This window comes from Trichechus manatus, unplaced genomic scaffold (assembly GCF_000243295.1).
Source record: "Trichechus manatus latirostris isolate Lorelei unplaced genomic scaffold, TriManLat1.0 scaffold00075, whole genome shotgun sequence".
In the NCBI taxonomy this organism is placed as follows: Eukaryota; Metazoa; Chordata; class Mammalia; order Sirenia; family Trichechidae; genus Trichechus; species Trichechus manatus.
This window is the reverse complement of record NW_004444011.1, coordinates 7,874,809-7,893,329: the sequence shown is the minus strand read 5'-3', so window position 1 is coordinate 7,893,329 and position 18,521 is coordinate 7,874,809. Positions and strand designations below refer to the sequence as shown.

The window sequence follows — 18,521 nt, the reverse complement described above, 5'->3', positions numbered from 1 at the left end:
TTTTTTTCTTCTCAGAGATTAGCCATAATTTTAGGTTTCTGCAAATCACCCTCCTCAGTCACTAGTAATTAAATCATTAATGGCAGTATGATAAACAGTAGGCTATTCTGATCATAGGGAGAAAAAAAAAAACGTCCGTTACATAATTAAGTGTGAGAGAAAATAACCTATCATTAGCCTTAAGTTTGGCTCATTATTTTTATCTTTTGCCACCATCTTTTCTCCATCACATTCACATTCTTCCCTGCGGTGGTATGTACTTATGGCTACAGACCTCTGATAAGCCCTGACACAAGCAGAATGTTCAGGACAGGAGCACTGGTAAGGGTGAAGTATTTACTTTGATACACAGGCAAATACTTCAAGCGTAAATGATCTCCGTTTCTCTCTTGGGTCTCTATTCAAAGATACAGATACATGAGTGTGTGTGCATGTGTGTGTGTGTGTGTGTGTGTGATGTCTAATGAGTTATACAATAGGAGGGCAATAAGAAAACCATCTTTAATTTTTATATAAATATTGAATGCCACAAATCAGTAGCCTTCTCATGCCAGGATGACGGGTAAAGAAAGGTGAAAAGGAACTGTATCTGTGAATGACATAAAATCTTGGGTAAAATAAAAATCACTGAGCAGATAACCAACCAGTAGCTATCAAATTGACTCCGACTCATGGTGACCCCATGTGTTTCAGAGTAGAACTGTGTTCTGTAGGGTGTTCAGTGGCTGATTTTTCAGAGGTGGACTGCCAGACCTTTCTTCCAAGGCACCTCTGGGTGGACTCAATCTACCAGCCTTTTGGTTAGCTGCCACATACATTAACTGTTTGAACTACTGAGTAGATAGCCCTTTCCTAATAATGTCTACATTTTACAACCTCTGGTTAAAAAAAAAAAAAACATTGCCATTGAGCTGATTCTGACTCATGGCAACCCCATGTGTTACAGAGTAGAACTGAGCTCTATAAGGTTTTCTTGGCTGTGATCTTTATGGAAGCAGACTGCCAGAACTTTCCTTCACGGTACTGCTGGGAGATTAGAACTGCCAATCTTTACCTTAGCAGTCAAGTGCAAACCGTTTGTGCCACCCACGTCTACATTTTACAGCCTCAGGTAGGCACCATCTATTGGCTGTCTATCCAACACCTCCTTCCCTGCTAACACAACACGAAGGGATTCATGACAGCACCTGATCTCAGGGTAGCCAGGCCTCTGCCCCAGCCTCAGATGATAAATTGGTCTAGACCAATCATGGTCATCTCATTCTCCTTGGCCAGTGACTGGTCTGGGAGGCCAGGTGCCTAGCTCCGGCCATGAGACATTAGTGGAAGTCTTCTCAGCAGTGTTGCTAATGTTTCTGGCATAAAGAGACTTTGCTGGTACAGTCCTTTGCCTCTTTGCCCTTCCACTTCCTTCCTTCCCTGATCACAAAGAAGCAGCAACAATGATGCTATCATAAGGCAATATGCTACCATATTACTGAACGTGGAGTGGAAAGAAAGGAGCCAGAGAGATTGATAACATCCAAGACTGGGCCACCTACATCTAGGTTTCATATGTGCGGGGGGGAAGAAAGTGCTAATTTGTTAAGCCACAGCATTAGGGTTTTCCTGTTATTTGCAGCCATCTGCACTCATACCCAATACACAACCCCAATTTATTTTCAAATCGGAAAAAAAAAAAAAAAGGTCAAGTTGATGATTTTATGGTTATTAAGATGCCTCAAGTAATTACTTTCTGCTTTGACTATATCCACTAACACCACTGTTTCAACTACAATTAAGAGCTTAAATTTAGTTCAGTATTGCTGCCCACTCCTGACCTAGTTTCTTTAACTTAGTATAATCAGTTAATGGCTGAAACTGAATGACAGATAGGGAAATGTTTGAGGATATTTCCTTTTACAAGCATTCTTACCCAAAAGCACCTAGAAAGTTTTTTCACAAGTGAAATCATTCTGGTTAAGTGTAGTAAACCCTGGAAGAAAGAACCTTGGCTCCACCGCTGTTTGTTAACAGAGGTTGTTGTTGTTGTTAGGTGTTGTCGAGTCGATCCTGACTCATAGGGACCCCACGTTCAGGTAGAACTTCCCCATAGGGTTTCTTACGCTGTAATCTTTATGGAAGCAGATCGCCAGGTCTTTCTTACACAGACCCACTGGCTGGGTTTGAACCCCTAAGCTTTCTGTTGGCAGCCAAGCGCTTAACGGTTATATCACCAGGGCTCCTGTTAACAGGAGGAGGGGGTCATAATCAAGTCTGCTCTCTCAGGTTCTCTAACACAGGTAGGGCTTTCTCTGGAGGGGTCACCACAGAATCAACTGTTTTCAGCATTGGACGGATTTACCCACAACAAGCAATGTTCATTCGCCTGGAAAATGTTCTTTTTGCTGCTATGCAAATGAACACTCTGAAAAGGTTTGAACCAAAATATTGCATCAGAAGCTCAGTGCAGATGTGGCCAAACTTGCTTTGCATAAGATTGCTATGGCTAATTTACAATTAACATACAAAAGATTCATTCCACCCAATATTTTTTACAACCACCTGACAGAAGGCTACTAAATCCATGATTCTGATTGCTCAATATGGTCCATAGGGTTGATTTATTCAATGAATTGATTAATTGTCTGACAATCAGCACTGAATATTAGAGAAAGAATATCTCAGGAAATAAAAAGCTTGATATGGTTAACTAAAAATAACAGGCTGTCCCAGAGAAACAAGTCTTTCAGAAGTGGGAAGTGAGTTATGCAAAGGGAAAGGCAAATATGCGGGACAGAGTCAGTGCAAAACAGAAATTAGATGGGACTAAAACCAAAAACAAAACAAAGAAAAGAAAAATATCTGATACTGATCCCCAAATTGGAGCCACTTAACCTGAGAAACTGACATCTCTCTCTGTGGAGAATTCTAAGCATCGCAGGCCTCCCAGGACTGTTATCTAGACCAATCTTACTTAACATTCTTATAAATTATCTGGCAAGGGTATGATACAGCGGAGCCTGCAGGTCTGCCGATGACCCTCAGCTCTCGAGGAGAGTGAAATGCCAAACTGAAGGAGATAAACTGCAGAAGCTCTCAAAGTGCCGTGCAAGAGGGCAGAAAACTACAGCTCAGATTCATCACTAGCAAGGTTAAAATAATTCAAACTGCTATTAGAAGATGATGGGCCCTCAGCTATCAGCTACAAGTCAGAAATTAGGAGAGTCACTGAGGATGATGTCCCACAGAGAATGAGCTAATAGTTTTCTGCAGCCCCCACCTAAAAAAAATTCATCACAAAGGGTGCTAGAAGCAAAAATGAAACATAACCCCAGTCAATCACAGGCCATCCTCATCTGGAATGCTGTGTACACCTATGGCTATGACACCCCAATAAAGACACATAAAAGCTGGAAGAGGTCCAAAGAGGGAAAATTAGAATGATGAAGGGGGTGTCAAAAGGCTTCTCCATGAAGAGAAACTCATAAAATCACCCTTCTTATCTAAAAAATGAAGCCTAGTGGGAAGTGAGGAGCCCTGGTGGCGCAGTGGTTAAGAGTCTGGCTGCTAACCAAAAGGTCGACAGTTTGAATCCACCAGCTGTTACTTGGAAACCCTATGGGGCAGTTCTAGTCTGTCCTACAGGGTCACTATAAGTCGGAAGCAACTCGACAGCACTGGGTAGTGGGAAGTGGGTATAAACCGGGCTCTAGACTCAGCTGAACCTCAGCTTAAAACTTGTCCCCACCTCTGACCAGCCAGGTGGTCTTGGGCAAGCTACTCAACCTCTCTGGGCTTTGCTTTCACCATGTCTGAACTGAGGTTCACAGAACCTGTGGTATAGGCTTGCTGTGGAAAGGCATACAATACTGCATGTGGGGTGTTTGGCAGACAAAGCAGGAGAAGAAGGACATCATGGTGGCCCAGGCTTTTGTTTCAAACCCTGAGTCTGTGACTCACCAGCTGTGTGTGACTTGATCAATAGAATGTGAGTCTGCTTCTTAAAGCTTCAAGATGTAGTACTCTACAAAGTAGGCAAACACTACACCAAATTCACTTGGTAACATAGCCTGAAAACAAAACTACCTTCAAACAAACAAAAAAGGCTTAGGCAAATATACGGATGACATTTTGGGATATAATGGATTATAAAACAAAACTAAGATACTTGAAGGTTTGTCCTTAGCTTTTAAGATTGTTGTTGTTGGTTGCCATTGAGTCGATTTTGACTCACAGTGAGCCCATGTGACAGAGCAGAACTACCCCATAGAGTTTTCTTGGCTAAATCTTTATGAGAGCAGATCCAGGAGCCACCAAGTGGGTTAGAACTGCCAACTTTTTGGTTAGCAGCTGAGCGCTTAATCATTGCACCACCAGGGCTCCTTTGTGTTTAAGATTATGGGCATGGAAAAGAACTGTGGACTATGTTAAATATGGGGCACTAATACATGGGCCACTATCAGAGACATAATACAGATTTGACTGCAAAGCACGTCTAACTCAGTAAAACAAGTTCTCAATTTTTGTATCTCTTTTAGCTCCATGATTGATGCAGCTTCCAATACACATTTTAAATAACCATCTAATCACGCAGACAATACAACAGAAATAAGAACTTCAAATTGAAGTTCACGTGCATGTGCTCCATATAAAATCATTGCTAATACTGAGAAAAAACAAAGAAGTTATTACTTAATAACACACCTACCCCTTACTTATCGGCCATCTTATTCTCTTGACGTTTCACGTTTATGACAACAAAAATATCTACTATCTGACTCTTTTGTACACGAAGGAGGCAGTGGGCTTGGTGGCAATGGCTGCGAAGTGTCCCCTCCCTTGAGGAGGGTCTCCAGGCGGCCTCCAGGAAGCTGGGCCCCGCTATTCCACATCCTCCTCTGCCTCTTGTCAGCAGTGTCCAGCTGCCACATGGGGCCGGCCTCCTCTGTGGCCACAGCCTCCACGCAGATGCAAAGGCCTCACAGAGCCAGCAGGGCCTTTTCTGGGTTCCCAGCTCCTGTGCAGCCTGAGGCCCTGCAGCTCAAAATTGTTATGGAGTGGGAAGGGAGGAAAGAAAGAGGCATCGGAGAGGGTGTTTGAGAAAAATGCGTGCGAATTTAATGACATCCCAAAGTGAGCGGAACTAGGCCTGAAGCCTCTGCCTCGGTGGGCCTGGGTGCACAGCCAGGCTTGCAGACTCCTCCTAGGAATCCCAGAGCCTCAGTGACTATCCAGACCAGGAGTACAGAGCAAGCTCCTGGGTAGTGAACACAGGGTTTGCAGAGGTGGGAGTGGAGCCCTGGAGGTAGCTCCAAGTGGGAAGCTCTGACCCAGCACAGGAGGAAGGTGAAGTGGTTGAGCCTTGGGCCCTCCAGTCACAAAGCCCGGCTTTATCCAGCTTTGTCTCCTCCAAGCCTCCTTCTCTACAGAGTAAGAATCCGTAACTGGACTCGTCAGAGTGATGAGCACATCAGCAAATCTTAGCTGTTATTATTTCCATGATCATATTTTCTAAATTAAAAAAACCGGACAAATGGATGATCAGAAAACAGAAAAAAAAAAATCTTCTATTTTTGCCTAACACTGATTTTTACAGAACAACCTGGACTTTGGAACCTAACCATGTCGATAAGTAAGGAGTGGGTGTACTATTTAACCAAACTTCTAAAAAACTTAAAATTTTATTCATCCAATAAGCAAAGACTTTCCAGGAAGGATAAATTAAAATTTGTTTTAAAAATGATTTTACTTATACTCTATATTCAAACTCCTCATTTCATTTTTTAGAAACAAAAAGAGTAATTTTTCAGACTATATAAAATATAGTTTTATATATAAATATAATAAAATACAATCTAAAATAAAAATTAAACCAGTATCTTAACACATTTAGAATTCTATTTGGAAACAAAAAGTAAACATGTACACAGATATAAACTTAGGTCATGATCTAAATATTAAGTAGTACAAACATTCTGTCATGTAACATTATTTTATAATAAATAGAAATTACTGTCATGTGTTTGATTTCACCCACATGGGAGTGAAATAACATGGCATTTACTTTTTAAAAATGGTAAAGCCCATCACCTCTCACCATAGGGTTGATTTGAGAGTCACTGATAAATGGTCTTATCTAAGATAACTCCAACAAAATCACCTACTAACTACAGTTATCACTTTAGTCCAAATGGTTTAGATAATACAATTTGGCTTGGCCACAATTACACTTCAATAAAAACATACAAAGCTGAAAGAGGTACTATCTCTAGAGATATGGAACTTAATGCTTTAAATGATAACATTAGTATTACTAATATTAGTATACTAAATTAAAAAAAAAAAAGCTAAGCTAAACTTTGCATGGAAATCTACAGCAAGAGACAAAATAATAGAGTAGATAAGAGAAAGGGTTCTCTGGCCAGACCATTTGGAGTTCAAGTCCCATTCCACTGCTTAAATCTGTGCAAGTTACTTAACTTCTCCGAGCCTCCATTTCCTCATTTCCAAAATAGGAAAAATAACAGAACCTACCCTACAAGTTGCAGTGCCTGGCACACAATACTCAATAAATCTTAACTGCCACTAATATTATTATTGTTGTTGTTTCATTATTATTATTACAGTTTACAAAGAACTTACACGTACATCAGCTTATGACTGTTAAGTAATAGTACAAAGAGACAATTCAAAATTTAATTACATCTCATATCAAGTATATGGGAAGAGGTACGATTCCCACCATCTTTTGGTTCTTTCTGATACACCAGAAGACAACAGTGTCATATATAAAATTCGACTGGAGGGATGCAAAAGTAATTTACAGATGTAGTAGTTAATAAGAAAATCTATTGAGTAATCATTATGTTCCAGACAGTTTACTATGCATTTCAGATGTGTTACCATTATTTAGCCTTACTATTATAAATGTTAGACTTGAGGAACTGAGCCCCGAGCGGTCACATAACTTGCTCAAGGTTACTGTTAAGTCCAACTCAGGCAGATGGACTCTAGGGGACTTGCGAGCACGCTACACTACTTCCTAGGATTGACTTCTTTTGAAAAAAAACATTTATAAAATATCCTAACCACTCTGCTCATTACCAACCAACCACTATTATCTTGTCTCTCTAAATGAAGGTACAGACACTACTCACTTTACATGATCCTTCTTTCCTCTGTACCAGAGGATCATCTAAATTCTCACCTCCTACTGAGCAATACTTTTCTTTGTGCTTCTAGACTTCTACTGTACGTATTTACTCTGTATGTGTGTATATATACACGTTAAAAAAAAAAAAAGGGTTGCCACTGAGTCGATTCCGACTCATAGCTACCCTATAGGACAAAGTAGAACTACCCCACAGGGTTTCCAAGGAGCGGCTGGTGGATTCAAACTGCCACCTTTTGGTTAGGAGCCACCAAGGCTCCTATATATATACATATGTATGTCAAATATATATATACATATGTGTGTATGTGTGTGTTAAATAATTCCATAATTCTCTGATTCCCTTGAAACATAAACAAATCCCAGTTATTGGGGGAAAAGAATCACAACAAAAATGTTCCTTTTACTAATGTCATCATCATCTAGATTAGGGTTCTTAACATGTAGTTCAGGAATCTATGACTCCTTTAGTTGTAAACAAATGTTACATGCTTACAGGTATATGCACTTTCCCAGTTAGGAGAACTACTGCATTCATCAGATTCTTCAAAACGTTCCCCAAAAAGTTAAAAATCACTAATTTTGACAAAGATCATCCCCAAACAAATTACAACATTATACAAATTTTAAAATCCTTAGGGTTCTCACATGAGATGTACTCTGAAATTCAATGTTTTATGACTGTGAAGAGTGACAGTGAAATCCATAATGGAGAGGATTCAGAATTGGGAATGAGGAGATTGCTCCCACAGAAATTTTCTGTATGGGTGACCCTGGGGAAATCATTCAAAATTTCTGGACTTAGTTCTATGATCTGGAAGATAACTGCTTTAATAGATGATTTCAAGGATTTTCTCCCCAGCTCTGTGATTCTATGACATAATAGTGCCACCCGCACAATGCAAAACAAGACAAAAATGACTTAAACCACTTACATCACTAATGAGTTCTGTGCATTTTCTGGCCAATTCCATGCTTAGGTCTTCAATAACAGGCTTACAGAATACCTGTTCGAAAAAAGGAAAGGGAACATTTTTCTCATCATCTACTTAGAGGAACAAATACCGTTCTACAGAAGGTACATCCTCACTCACCTTATCTTCTTCATTTTCTTCTTCCCCCGTTTTTTCCTCTTCGGTTTCATTTTTCAAATCCTCAAATACAGGGACCCTCATTGTTATCCTTTAAAAAAACAAATTTTTTTTTTTTTTTTTAGATTCACTAGTGTAGCGCCTTTTTAAGTGTTCCAGTGCCTTTGAGATCTTGGTGTCTCTGGCGCTCTGGTATAAATGACCTTGCCCAGGCCTCAGCCCTATTTAGCTCACACTTAACTCTCCTTATCACAACTGTGTGTGATTGAATGGAATGGATAGCAGATGCCTTGGCAGTGCTAGCCTCAGAAATGGTAAAAATATCTTAACAGACAAAATTCAATTTTAAGAACTGATCTTAAAACTAGCTAAGAAATCCAAAAGAGAAAATTTTTTAAATTGTATTAATTCAGCTCATTCATAAAATAGTTTGAAAAGGACTTAAAGATTACGGGAAAACTGCTCAGCTATATAACACTCAAGATATCACATTTGAAAGCCTATTATCTCAAAGACTCTGCAGCACCTTCATCTAAATAAAGCTTTCACTGGAATGTTGGCCATATCTCTCATGTGGTATGCTGAATCTAGATTGCTCAAACTCATTTTATTAACGTATATTTTTTATGTGACTCGCGCCTACTTCTCACATTCAGAAAATACCCACTTTATATTAGCTGATTAGAGACTAGTAATTTATTATGAAAAGCCCTCTGAACCACATCAGAGAAGCTATCCTGAGTTAATTATGACTTAATCTTATATTGGGGAATACTGCATTGTTTTCACTGTAAACATCATTAAAAATGAGAAGGTGCAGTAAATGTATGTTTCTATATCATTTGAGAATTCTAGAAATATCCCTGTTTCAAAAAATAATAATCACTCTTTCAATTCTGCTCATTGTGTCAGTTTTTACAAATTCACTAGTTATGTGTATATTCCTCATTGTGTACCACACTTGAAAAAGCCTGGAAATGTAAACTATTACAACATTTATAATATGGTATACATCATTGATTATACAATTAAAAATCAATTTCTCAAAATAAACCTTTTAATGTCAATTCCAAGACTCTATACAACCGACAATTTATCCATTTGATTATTTAAATCCTAAGGGTAAATTAGTCTTTACAAAGCCACAGCACATCAGTATTGGACATTAAAAACATCCTATGGTGAAAAATGAAACCAATTACATAAAATACAACTTTACTGAAAACAGTACATCATCCTAAGTACCAAGCACAATGTTGTTTTCTCTTGACATCACATCTAGTTTTGAATTTATTAAAAACAAAACAAAACAAAATCTGCTTTGGCTTTACCTAAACTGAAAAATCTGGCGAGAAATTCCACACAGTCATCATGTATAAGATTATTTCTCAAACTGTGTTCCATTGAACCTGGGGAGAAAAAAAGGGAGTTTCTTATACTAGTTTGGGAAAACCTATATACTGTATCTTACAGCTGCCAGTTAGAGATCCACATCGTATATTGACACATTAGAAGCTCTGAGAAGAACTACAGCCAAGAAACCTACTTAGGTTTGATTAATCCAGCATTTTTCAAAAGCGTAATCCTTTTATGTATGTATCTTAATGATACCGGCTACCTCAGAAAACTAACATTGTTCTGTGAAATATAATTTAGGGAAATATTGCTCTATTATGACAAAATGGTGCATACTAGAAGAGTTGTTGGTCTTCTCATGAAACATCTTTGATACAGACTCAATTAATGGTATCACATACACTGCTTACCAGCAAAATGCCAAAAAAAAAAAAAGAAGAAGAAGAAAATTGCCGTAAGGGTATGAACCTGGGCACCTTAACTTTAATATGCCAAACGTGTCAATCCTGCCAAGTGTAATGGGTTCTATAAGGAAAGTCTCTGTATGTTAACATTTGCTCCAAAAAGAAGCAGAACGTGTGGACTCTGCAGGACTCTGGGGTCTGAGTCTGTGGGCTCTTTCCCGCAAGTCCCCTTGACTGTTCTAATATTCTATAGAAGATCTATGCCGTGATCTTCTCCTGGGAACAGGGAAGAGTAATTTCTATAAGCTTTTCTTGCAAATCTCCAAAAGCATAGGGAGAAAATCTTGCCAAAGCTGCCTAAGACACACCTCTTGGCCATTGTTTGAGGTGTCAATACTTGTGTTGCTCATGGTGACATCTATTCCCCATAGTGAATTACCTTCATCAGGCTTCAAAAGCAGCTATTTTCTGATTTCCCATCATGTAACAAGTTCTTACGACTCTCCGCTGAGCTGGAAGAAAATAATCTTTTCAGATTTAATGCAGAAAAGTTTTTGAAAGCAAAACAAAGCACCAACATGCAACGTTAACATAATTTAAAATTAGAGATTTTAGAATCAGAATTTTAAAGCCAAAGGGGTTCTTAAGAAAACATTCTACCTAAAGCTCTCTCCTCTTTACAGAGCAGAAAACTAAAGCTAAGAGAAATTAACTATTTGTCTCATTCACAACATTATTCAATGGAGTACCAGGACCAGAACTTAATTAGAGCCCTGTAACGGATTGAACTGTGTCTCTCTAAAAGATATGTTGAAGTCCTAACCCCCAGTACATGTGAATGTGACCTTGTTTGGAAATAGGGTCTTGAAGGTGTGTTATTAGTTAAGGTGAGGTTGGAGTAGGGTGCATCCTATTCCAATATGAGTGGTGTCGTTACAAAAGAGACACAGACACATACAGAGAGAAGACTGCTTTGTGACTATGACGGCAGATACTGGATTGTGCTGCAGCTGCAAGCCAAGGAAGACCTGGGGCTACCAGAAGCTGGGAGAGATGAGGATGTTTCCCTAGAGCATTTGGAGGGAACAGTGCTCCTCCAACATCCTGAATTCAGCCTTCTAGCCCCCAGAACTGTGAGACAATAAACACCTGCATTTTAAGCCACCCAATTTGTTATATGTGGTACTTTGTTAGTGGTACTTTGTTAAGGCAGCTCTAGGAAACTAATACGAGCACTCATTCATTCAACAAATAAGTGTTGTTCAGCCAGGTACTGTGACTGGTGCTAGGGATGCAATGGCTTAAAATATAATTTCCACTAAAATAAGGTAGGAAATAAAAAGCCTATCATTCAAGACTTGCTGAGTGAACACCTTAATGGATTGTTTGGCAAGCTAGATACACCATTACTTTTGATTGAATGCATCCTTCTTCCTTTCACCTGCAAGTATAACATACAATTCATGTATTTTCTAAAAAATTTCAAGCCCTGCACTTCATCACAGCAAAGCTCTCTTGTCAATAGCTCCAAAATCTGACTTGAAGAATAAGAAGAAAGAAAGAATTCTTCATGGATAACTATCACTTTTCAAAATTCCCTAACATCCTTTTTTTTTGGTAACCTAGTTCGTTGTTGTGATTTTATATATACATATTTTTACCTTGGAACACCCCAAAAGGGAATATCTGTGTAGTTCCTAATCCCTTTATTTATTGAGGATTTCATTTATGTTGTCTACTTTTTACTTTAGTACTCTATCCATGACATAGCATGAGACCAAGATGGGTATCACATTACATATGACTAGACCTCTAACTTCCAGGGCTAGTTCTACCACATCCTCTGCTGCAAATTATTTAATCCCTCTCTGTCTCCAATTCTCCATAATTAAACAGAAAATCTGAATAGCTGTCAGTTAATGAAAGGAAAGCATTTTAAAAATAATAAAAGCTCTTAGAAACAAAAGATTCTTCAACTGTCCAATAATTGTACACAGTTACAGGAAAAGCACTTGATAATGAAAGTGTCTTCTCATATGAACAGGTGGGACGATACGCCATCAATATCTTTTTAAAGGTAAGAAGGGCCTCCTACAACTTGAGGGCCTAAAGATAAACGTTAAGGTGTGTATTTATAATACAGAAGTCTTCAACCTTTTTATACTTAGATGTTTATTGTAAGCAAACATATTTCCATAGCAACTGCCCACATCACATGGGTAATGCATGTTTCTAGAGACATCACACCTGACCAAGGAAACACATCTGTACCACCATCTTAAGTCATGTAGTGCTTGACTCTCTTCAGTGTTCTTAAGTTTACAGGCTGTAAGAATCTCTTGGTTGTTGACAGATTTCATATTTAATTTCACTTTTTCTCCTTTCTTTTCTTCATATTGACAGAATACATGCTTTTCCCCACCATGGTGATAAGTGATTTGGAAAGGAAAATCCCTAACAAACTACTGAAACCAAGATTTGCCTTGAGCATTATGTTCTTTTAAGAACTACCTATATGGGATCAAACTGACAACAGCAACTGAAAAGACGAGATAGGAACCTTAGGGGGCAGTGAGTTTATGTTAATGGGAGAGGGACAACTTAGAAAAGGAGGGTGAGAATGAATGGTTGCACAACTCGAAGAATGTAATCAATGTTATTGAATTGTACATGTAGAAATTGTTGAATTGGTGTATATTCTCAAAAACACCAAAAAAAAGCAAATTTAAAAAGAAATAGATCAAGATTCAATTCTGAGTTGAGAAAAACTTTTAGGGATAAAACTGATTTTTTTTTCCATTAAAAAAAATGAATTCAATATTTCTTACTACAAAATTAAAAAAACCCGTTGCCACTGAGTGGATTCCAACTCATAGGGACCCTATAGGACAGAGTAGAACTGCCCCATAGGGTTTCCAAGCAATGGCTGGTGGATTCAAACTGCCAACTTTTGGTTAGCAGCTGAACTCTTTAGCTACTGCACCACCAGGGCTCCTATTACACCCTAAATGGCTTGGTTGAGAGAGGAATTAGTTCATCTGACCTATTTTCGTGCCCTGACAGCCTTTCCACATACTCAGTTTTAGCTGCCCTTCTTTTTTATGACTACTTCCCAGAAGTAGAATAACTTTTTTTTTTTTTTTTAACCTTTGGCTTATATGTTTTCCACATCATTTGGCATCTGCCCAAAGGAGAACTTTACAAGAGACTAAGGTGGGGGATAGTTTCTTAAGAAATGTAAGCATCATAGAGCTATTTATCTTCTTTTTTAAAAGAGAAGAGCTCTACTTAGTAGCCCAATCTATTTTACAATTCACATTCATTAAGCATATTTTCTCCTTTTTAAGGGCTATTTCATCACTATTTGTTAACTGAAAATCAAGGGACCACAAAGTAACCTGAATAACTCTCCAATTATGCTATTATCAATTATGCTATTAAAATAAGATTTAATACTGTTTTTCAGTCTTTATATTCCTGTTTTTGCCAAATATAGACCCTACTCACAAATGAGAGCTATATATCTCTATAGATTGATATTAAAGGAGGAGAAAAACAAGAAACTGCAAATATTTTTTCACATAACAATTTTCAGGTTGGGATGTGTGGGATACCAAAATTAAGAATATGTAGTATTCTTTTAAATAAATTAAGAGAAAAAGAAAAAACAGTATTCTTATTCAGTGTCTACATTAGCATAAACGGTCAGTGAACTAGAAAACGTTCGTTTAATTTGCAACTTACTTGACATATTAGCTCAGTTTTAACAACACTGAAGCTAATACCATAATCACTCTAGCAATCCTCACCACTAAAAGAAACCCAAGGTTTGAGTGGCTAGCACAAGGCTTTTAATAAGAGCCAAAGGGTCAGGCAGGATTAAACAGCTTGCCTATCACAAAAAGCATCCCTTTTCTAGAGTTTTGTGGTAGGTGGATCAGGGAAGACTGTGAAAGATTTCAACATTGTCCAAAAAAGATTACTGGGTGTTCTGTCTAGTTATTTCCTTCTGGGTTACATCTGCCTTTTATTGCCTTTTAACTACTTTATAAATTATTGAAAACTGATAACAATGCAAATGATTCTTATCCATAGAAATGCAAATTAACTGTGTCCTGGGGAATACAAATGATTACTGCCCTGCAGATAAATTTCTTTTGCACCTATCTGTAAATTCATTTCAGCATTCCTTAATACTCATTTATGTGGGGTTCTTTAAATTTACCCTTGATCCAATTGTAACAACGTGCTGGTGCCCTCATTAATGAATTAAATAAAATCTTTGAAATGTGTTAATTTTATGTTTATATGAGTCAAGATTTTCACATTAAAGAAAAATCCTTCAACAGATACGAATGATTTAATTATCACTTCTTTCCTTTAGCATTCAGTAAAAATAGAAAGAAGGCATAGTGAAGAAAGCCCTATTCTCTCACTTGTGAAGTACAGCTGTAAAAATTTTTGGTGTTTATTAAAATTAGCTTTTTTTTTTCAGTTCTGATCTCAGACTACTGGCAAATCTCATACGTGTGCTTGTATATACGTACATTCACACAAAACACACACATACACACAACCACATATGTATGCACTCAAGCAGAGTTAATTCACCACAGCTGCCAGTTACCTCTTGAAAAGCATGCAAGGCTTCAGTAAATGCAAAGACTTAATTACTTCTCACATCTGGAAGAACTCGAATATGAGAGTGGATTTATTGAAGAAGCTCATCACTTGGCTGTCAACACTGTATCAAGAGCCAGAAAGAGAGCAGGCTTGATGATTCTTGGCAATTCCTTGACCCATTCAGAGATAGCTGTTCTACCAATTAATTCATAACATGTCCTGCTTAAACGACTTATGAATTTTATGAAAACAGAGTAAAGCAAATAATTTCCTAGTAATTTATGGAGAAAAGCTCCTTTTGTCACATGTCCAGAAATAAATATCACATATTAAAATGTTGAAATAATGAAGAAGACTTTATATTCAAGGAGAAAAGGCTTTTGGGGTTGTTAGAGCATACTGAAAACAGCCATTACAGCAATAACTTGAGTGAACACATGCAAAACTAGAGGATTTGGCACTGTTTTGAGAAAGTGTAACATGTTTTTAAAAGGGAAGTAAGGGAGTTACGTGAGGTCATAGTAAGGAGATTTAGCAGAGACCAAGGAATAGGCTGATCTCCCCCAGGAGATGAAACTTAAACTGGAATTAGGCAGTGATGGGGTGTAGGGAAGGCATCCAAAGCACACTTGTGAAGAGTGAGATTGGAACCTTGGAGGAATCAAAAGTTCAATGTCAGTGAAGCATACAACAGGAGAGGGATGAGGGAACAAGGGGAGCATCCAGAGGTCTGAGACCTCAGAGGAGAGCTTGATGAAGTAAATGTATGGAAATCAATTATCCTAGAACAAAAAGCTTAAGTCAGTTTCAATCATGAAGCCTTTACAAACAGCACAGTTCCCGGTCAACTGTGGAAACAGCTGCTTTACACCTATTCCATTCCTTTTACATGCCTTGAACTTAATTTTGAACTCTTCATTTTGACATTAGCCAACTGAAATATTCATTGCGTATCTGGACTTTATGAAAATTCTTACTGAAGACATTATTCCCCGGTTTATTAGTCTAAGAAAAATATTCAAGGCAAATTCATTTGTGATATGTATGTCCAATCTACTACTGGCATAAATGGAATTTATGTTAATATGTTTACAAGATAAATTTTACACTTGTACATTTCTACAATTAGAATTTTATTATTGAAATGTGTCTATTTTGTTTTTGCTCTTTACTAAATAGTAGTTATCAATAAGTCTACTGGAACCCTAAGTGTCAAGTTCTTTCACTAATGATTTCTTCTATTCTAAAGTCATGATTTCATCACAGTTTAAACCAGGGAAAACAACACAACTGATGCTCCCAAGTTCAGCACCTTCGAAGCATTAATTCTTGAGTCTTCTTCCAATTATCTCCATAGAGTTCTTTTCATATGTAACTCAAACTATAAGACAATAACAAAATAATGTATCATTAAAATAGCTTGGTATGGATTGAATTGTGTCCCCCAAAAAGTTATGCTGAAGTCCTAACCCCTGTACCTGTAAATATGACCCTGTTTGGAAAGAAGGGTTTTCTTTTGTTATGTTAATTAGCACATACCAGAGTAGGGTGGGTCCTAAACCTAATCTCTTCTGAGTGGTATCTTATAAAAAGAGCAGAACAGACATACACACACACAGGGGCAAGACAGACACCATGTGAAGATCCCTATATGAGCCAAGGAATGCCGAGGAACATTGGGGTACTAAAAAGGAATAAGCCTCCCCTAGAGCTGATGCCCCAATTTGGACTTCACCTCCAAAATATGAGGCAATAAATTCTCGTTCTCTAAAGCCACCCACTTGTGGTATTTTTTGTTATGGCAGTCCTAACAAAGAAACAGCTATAAAGTTTAAAAACAAACCAAACCCGTTGTCATCAAGTCGATCTGACTCACAGTGACCCTATAAGACAAGGTAGAACTACCCCATAGGGTTTCCAAGGCTGAAATCTTCACAGAAAAAGGCTGCCACATCTTCTTCCCAGAGTGCCTGGTGGGTTCGAACTGCCAACCTTTTGGTTAGCAGCCGAGTGCTTAACCACAGCGCCACCAAGGCTCCTCGCTATAAAGTTAGTGATGCTTTATAATAATTGGCATCCTCTGAATAATAAAAAATAGTTTAAAGTATGTAGGTGGTCATTTCTTCTCTCCAAGGACATCTTTTCATCATTTAAACTGCATGTGGGTGTGACTGTATCTGTCTCCATTTGTTCATTTAACAAATATTTCTTGCGTGAATTCTATAGGCCAGGAACTATCTCAGTCTCTTCAGATAGTCAGTATAACAAACTGACAAAAATCGCTACCTATATCTCTCCTAATTCAATCATTCATTCATCAAATATTTATTGAACATCTTACCTTGTGCCATGTACTGCACAAGGCTTTGTATCTCCAGTATACTTCAGATAGTGAATATAAACCCAAACCCACTGCCATCGAGTCGATTCTGACTCATAGTGACCCTACAGGACAGAGTAGAATTGCCCCCACAGAGTTTCCAAGGAGTGCCTGGCGGATTTGAACTGCTGACCTTCGGTTAGCAGTCACAGCACTTAAGCACTATGCCACGTGGGTTTCCGGTAGTGAATATACATGTGATAAACCAAAAACCAAACTCATTGCCTTAAAGTCAATTCTGACTCATAGCAACCCTATAGATCAGAGTAGAGCTGTCTCATAGACTTTCCAAGCAGCAGCTGGTGAATTTGAACTGCTGATCTTTTGGTTAGCAGCCGAGCTCTTAACCACTGAGCCACCAGGGTTCCTTACATGTGACACTCAGTCTGTATTCATTAGTATGTTCAGTTACGAATATGTATACTGTTAGACTATGATAAAATCTCTGGGACCTATAAAAAGCTGCATTTTCAAGAAAGCAGCATGTTCAATTTTACAGATATTAATTTTCTATTTTATACACCAGTTATCTCTACAGATGGTTTTCTCCATCCATCTTTTTTTTCCTCAAATTGTGAATGTAAAATTTTCCTTCCTGATTTCAGAGGTGGCATATTTTTGATTTGCTCATAAAGTGACATCCCTCACGCATGTCTATTTCTGATATTTTGGCTATTTCAGAAACCATTTTCTAGAGAGGCTCTGTCCAATAGAAACATAATGTAAGCCACATATAAAATTTAAAATTGTTTAACTGTCACATTAAAAAAAGAAAAGAAACAGATGAAATTACTTTTAATAATATATCTTATTAACCCAATATATCCAAAATATTACCATTTCAACGTGTGGTCAATATAAACATTATTGAGATATTCTACGTTCTTTTTTTTTTTCACACTAAGTCTTTGAAATCCAGTGTATTTTTATTTTGCACTTACAGCGTATCTCAATTTGGACTAGCCACATTTCAAGTGTTCAATGGCCAGCTGTGGATAATGATTACCATAGTGGACTATACAACGCTACTGTAATGCTATAAGGCTAGAAACTATTAGCTATTTTTCATTTTGATTGTATATACCGTTAGTTACGAAAAAATACACTTAAAATCAAACTTCTTGAGATGATGATTTCAGAATTCTAATAAGCAAGCAATGAAATCCGAAATCACTATTTTAGTTACAGACCTACCTAAATCAGAGTCCTCTGAATGGGAAATGTATTTTACTAAAGGTTTAAATTGTTATTATAAATAATGAATTAACTCTTTAAATTATGTTTTAATTAACTTCATCCAAGGTGTATTTTCAAAATGCTATTTTGTTTCATTAATGAGAATAACATGAAAAGTCCCAGTAGTTTTCAGAATAAATATTCACTCTTGAGTGATCTAATAGATAATATGAATGAGTAATATTCAGTATTTAATGATGTAAATAGCAGAAAGTCCAAATAGTGAATATCCTCCACTGATACTCTTATTTTAACTCATGTAACCCAATTTAAAATAC

The 18,521-nt window shown here is 37.6% G+C and overlaps 1 protein-coding gene across 2 annotated transcripts in view; it reads right to left on the bottom strand.

Moving 5' to 3' along the window:
• NEBL (nebulette) overlaps positions 1–18,521 on the bottom strand; it is a 510,414-nt gene that overhangs the window by 131,089 nt on the left and 360,804 nt on the right. Inside the window, exons 2-5 of one of the 2 annotated variants that reach the window (XM_004380542.2) lie at positions 10,444–10,516; positions 9,576–9,653; positions 8,248–8,335; positions 8,089–8,160 (exon numbers count right to left, since the gene is read on the bottom strand). The exons of the other annotated variant lie outside the window; for it this stretch is intronic. Of the exons in view, the coding sequence (XP_004380599.1) occupies positions 8,089–8,160; positions 8,248–8,328 (153 nt within the window). The 5' untranslated portion in view covers positions 8,329–8,335; positions 9,576–9,653; positions 10,444–10,516. The remainder of the gene's footprint in view (positions 1–8,088; positions 8,161–8,247; positions 8,336–9,575; positions 9,654–10,443; positions 10,517–18,521) is intronic. 2 annotated transcript variants of the gene reach the window in all.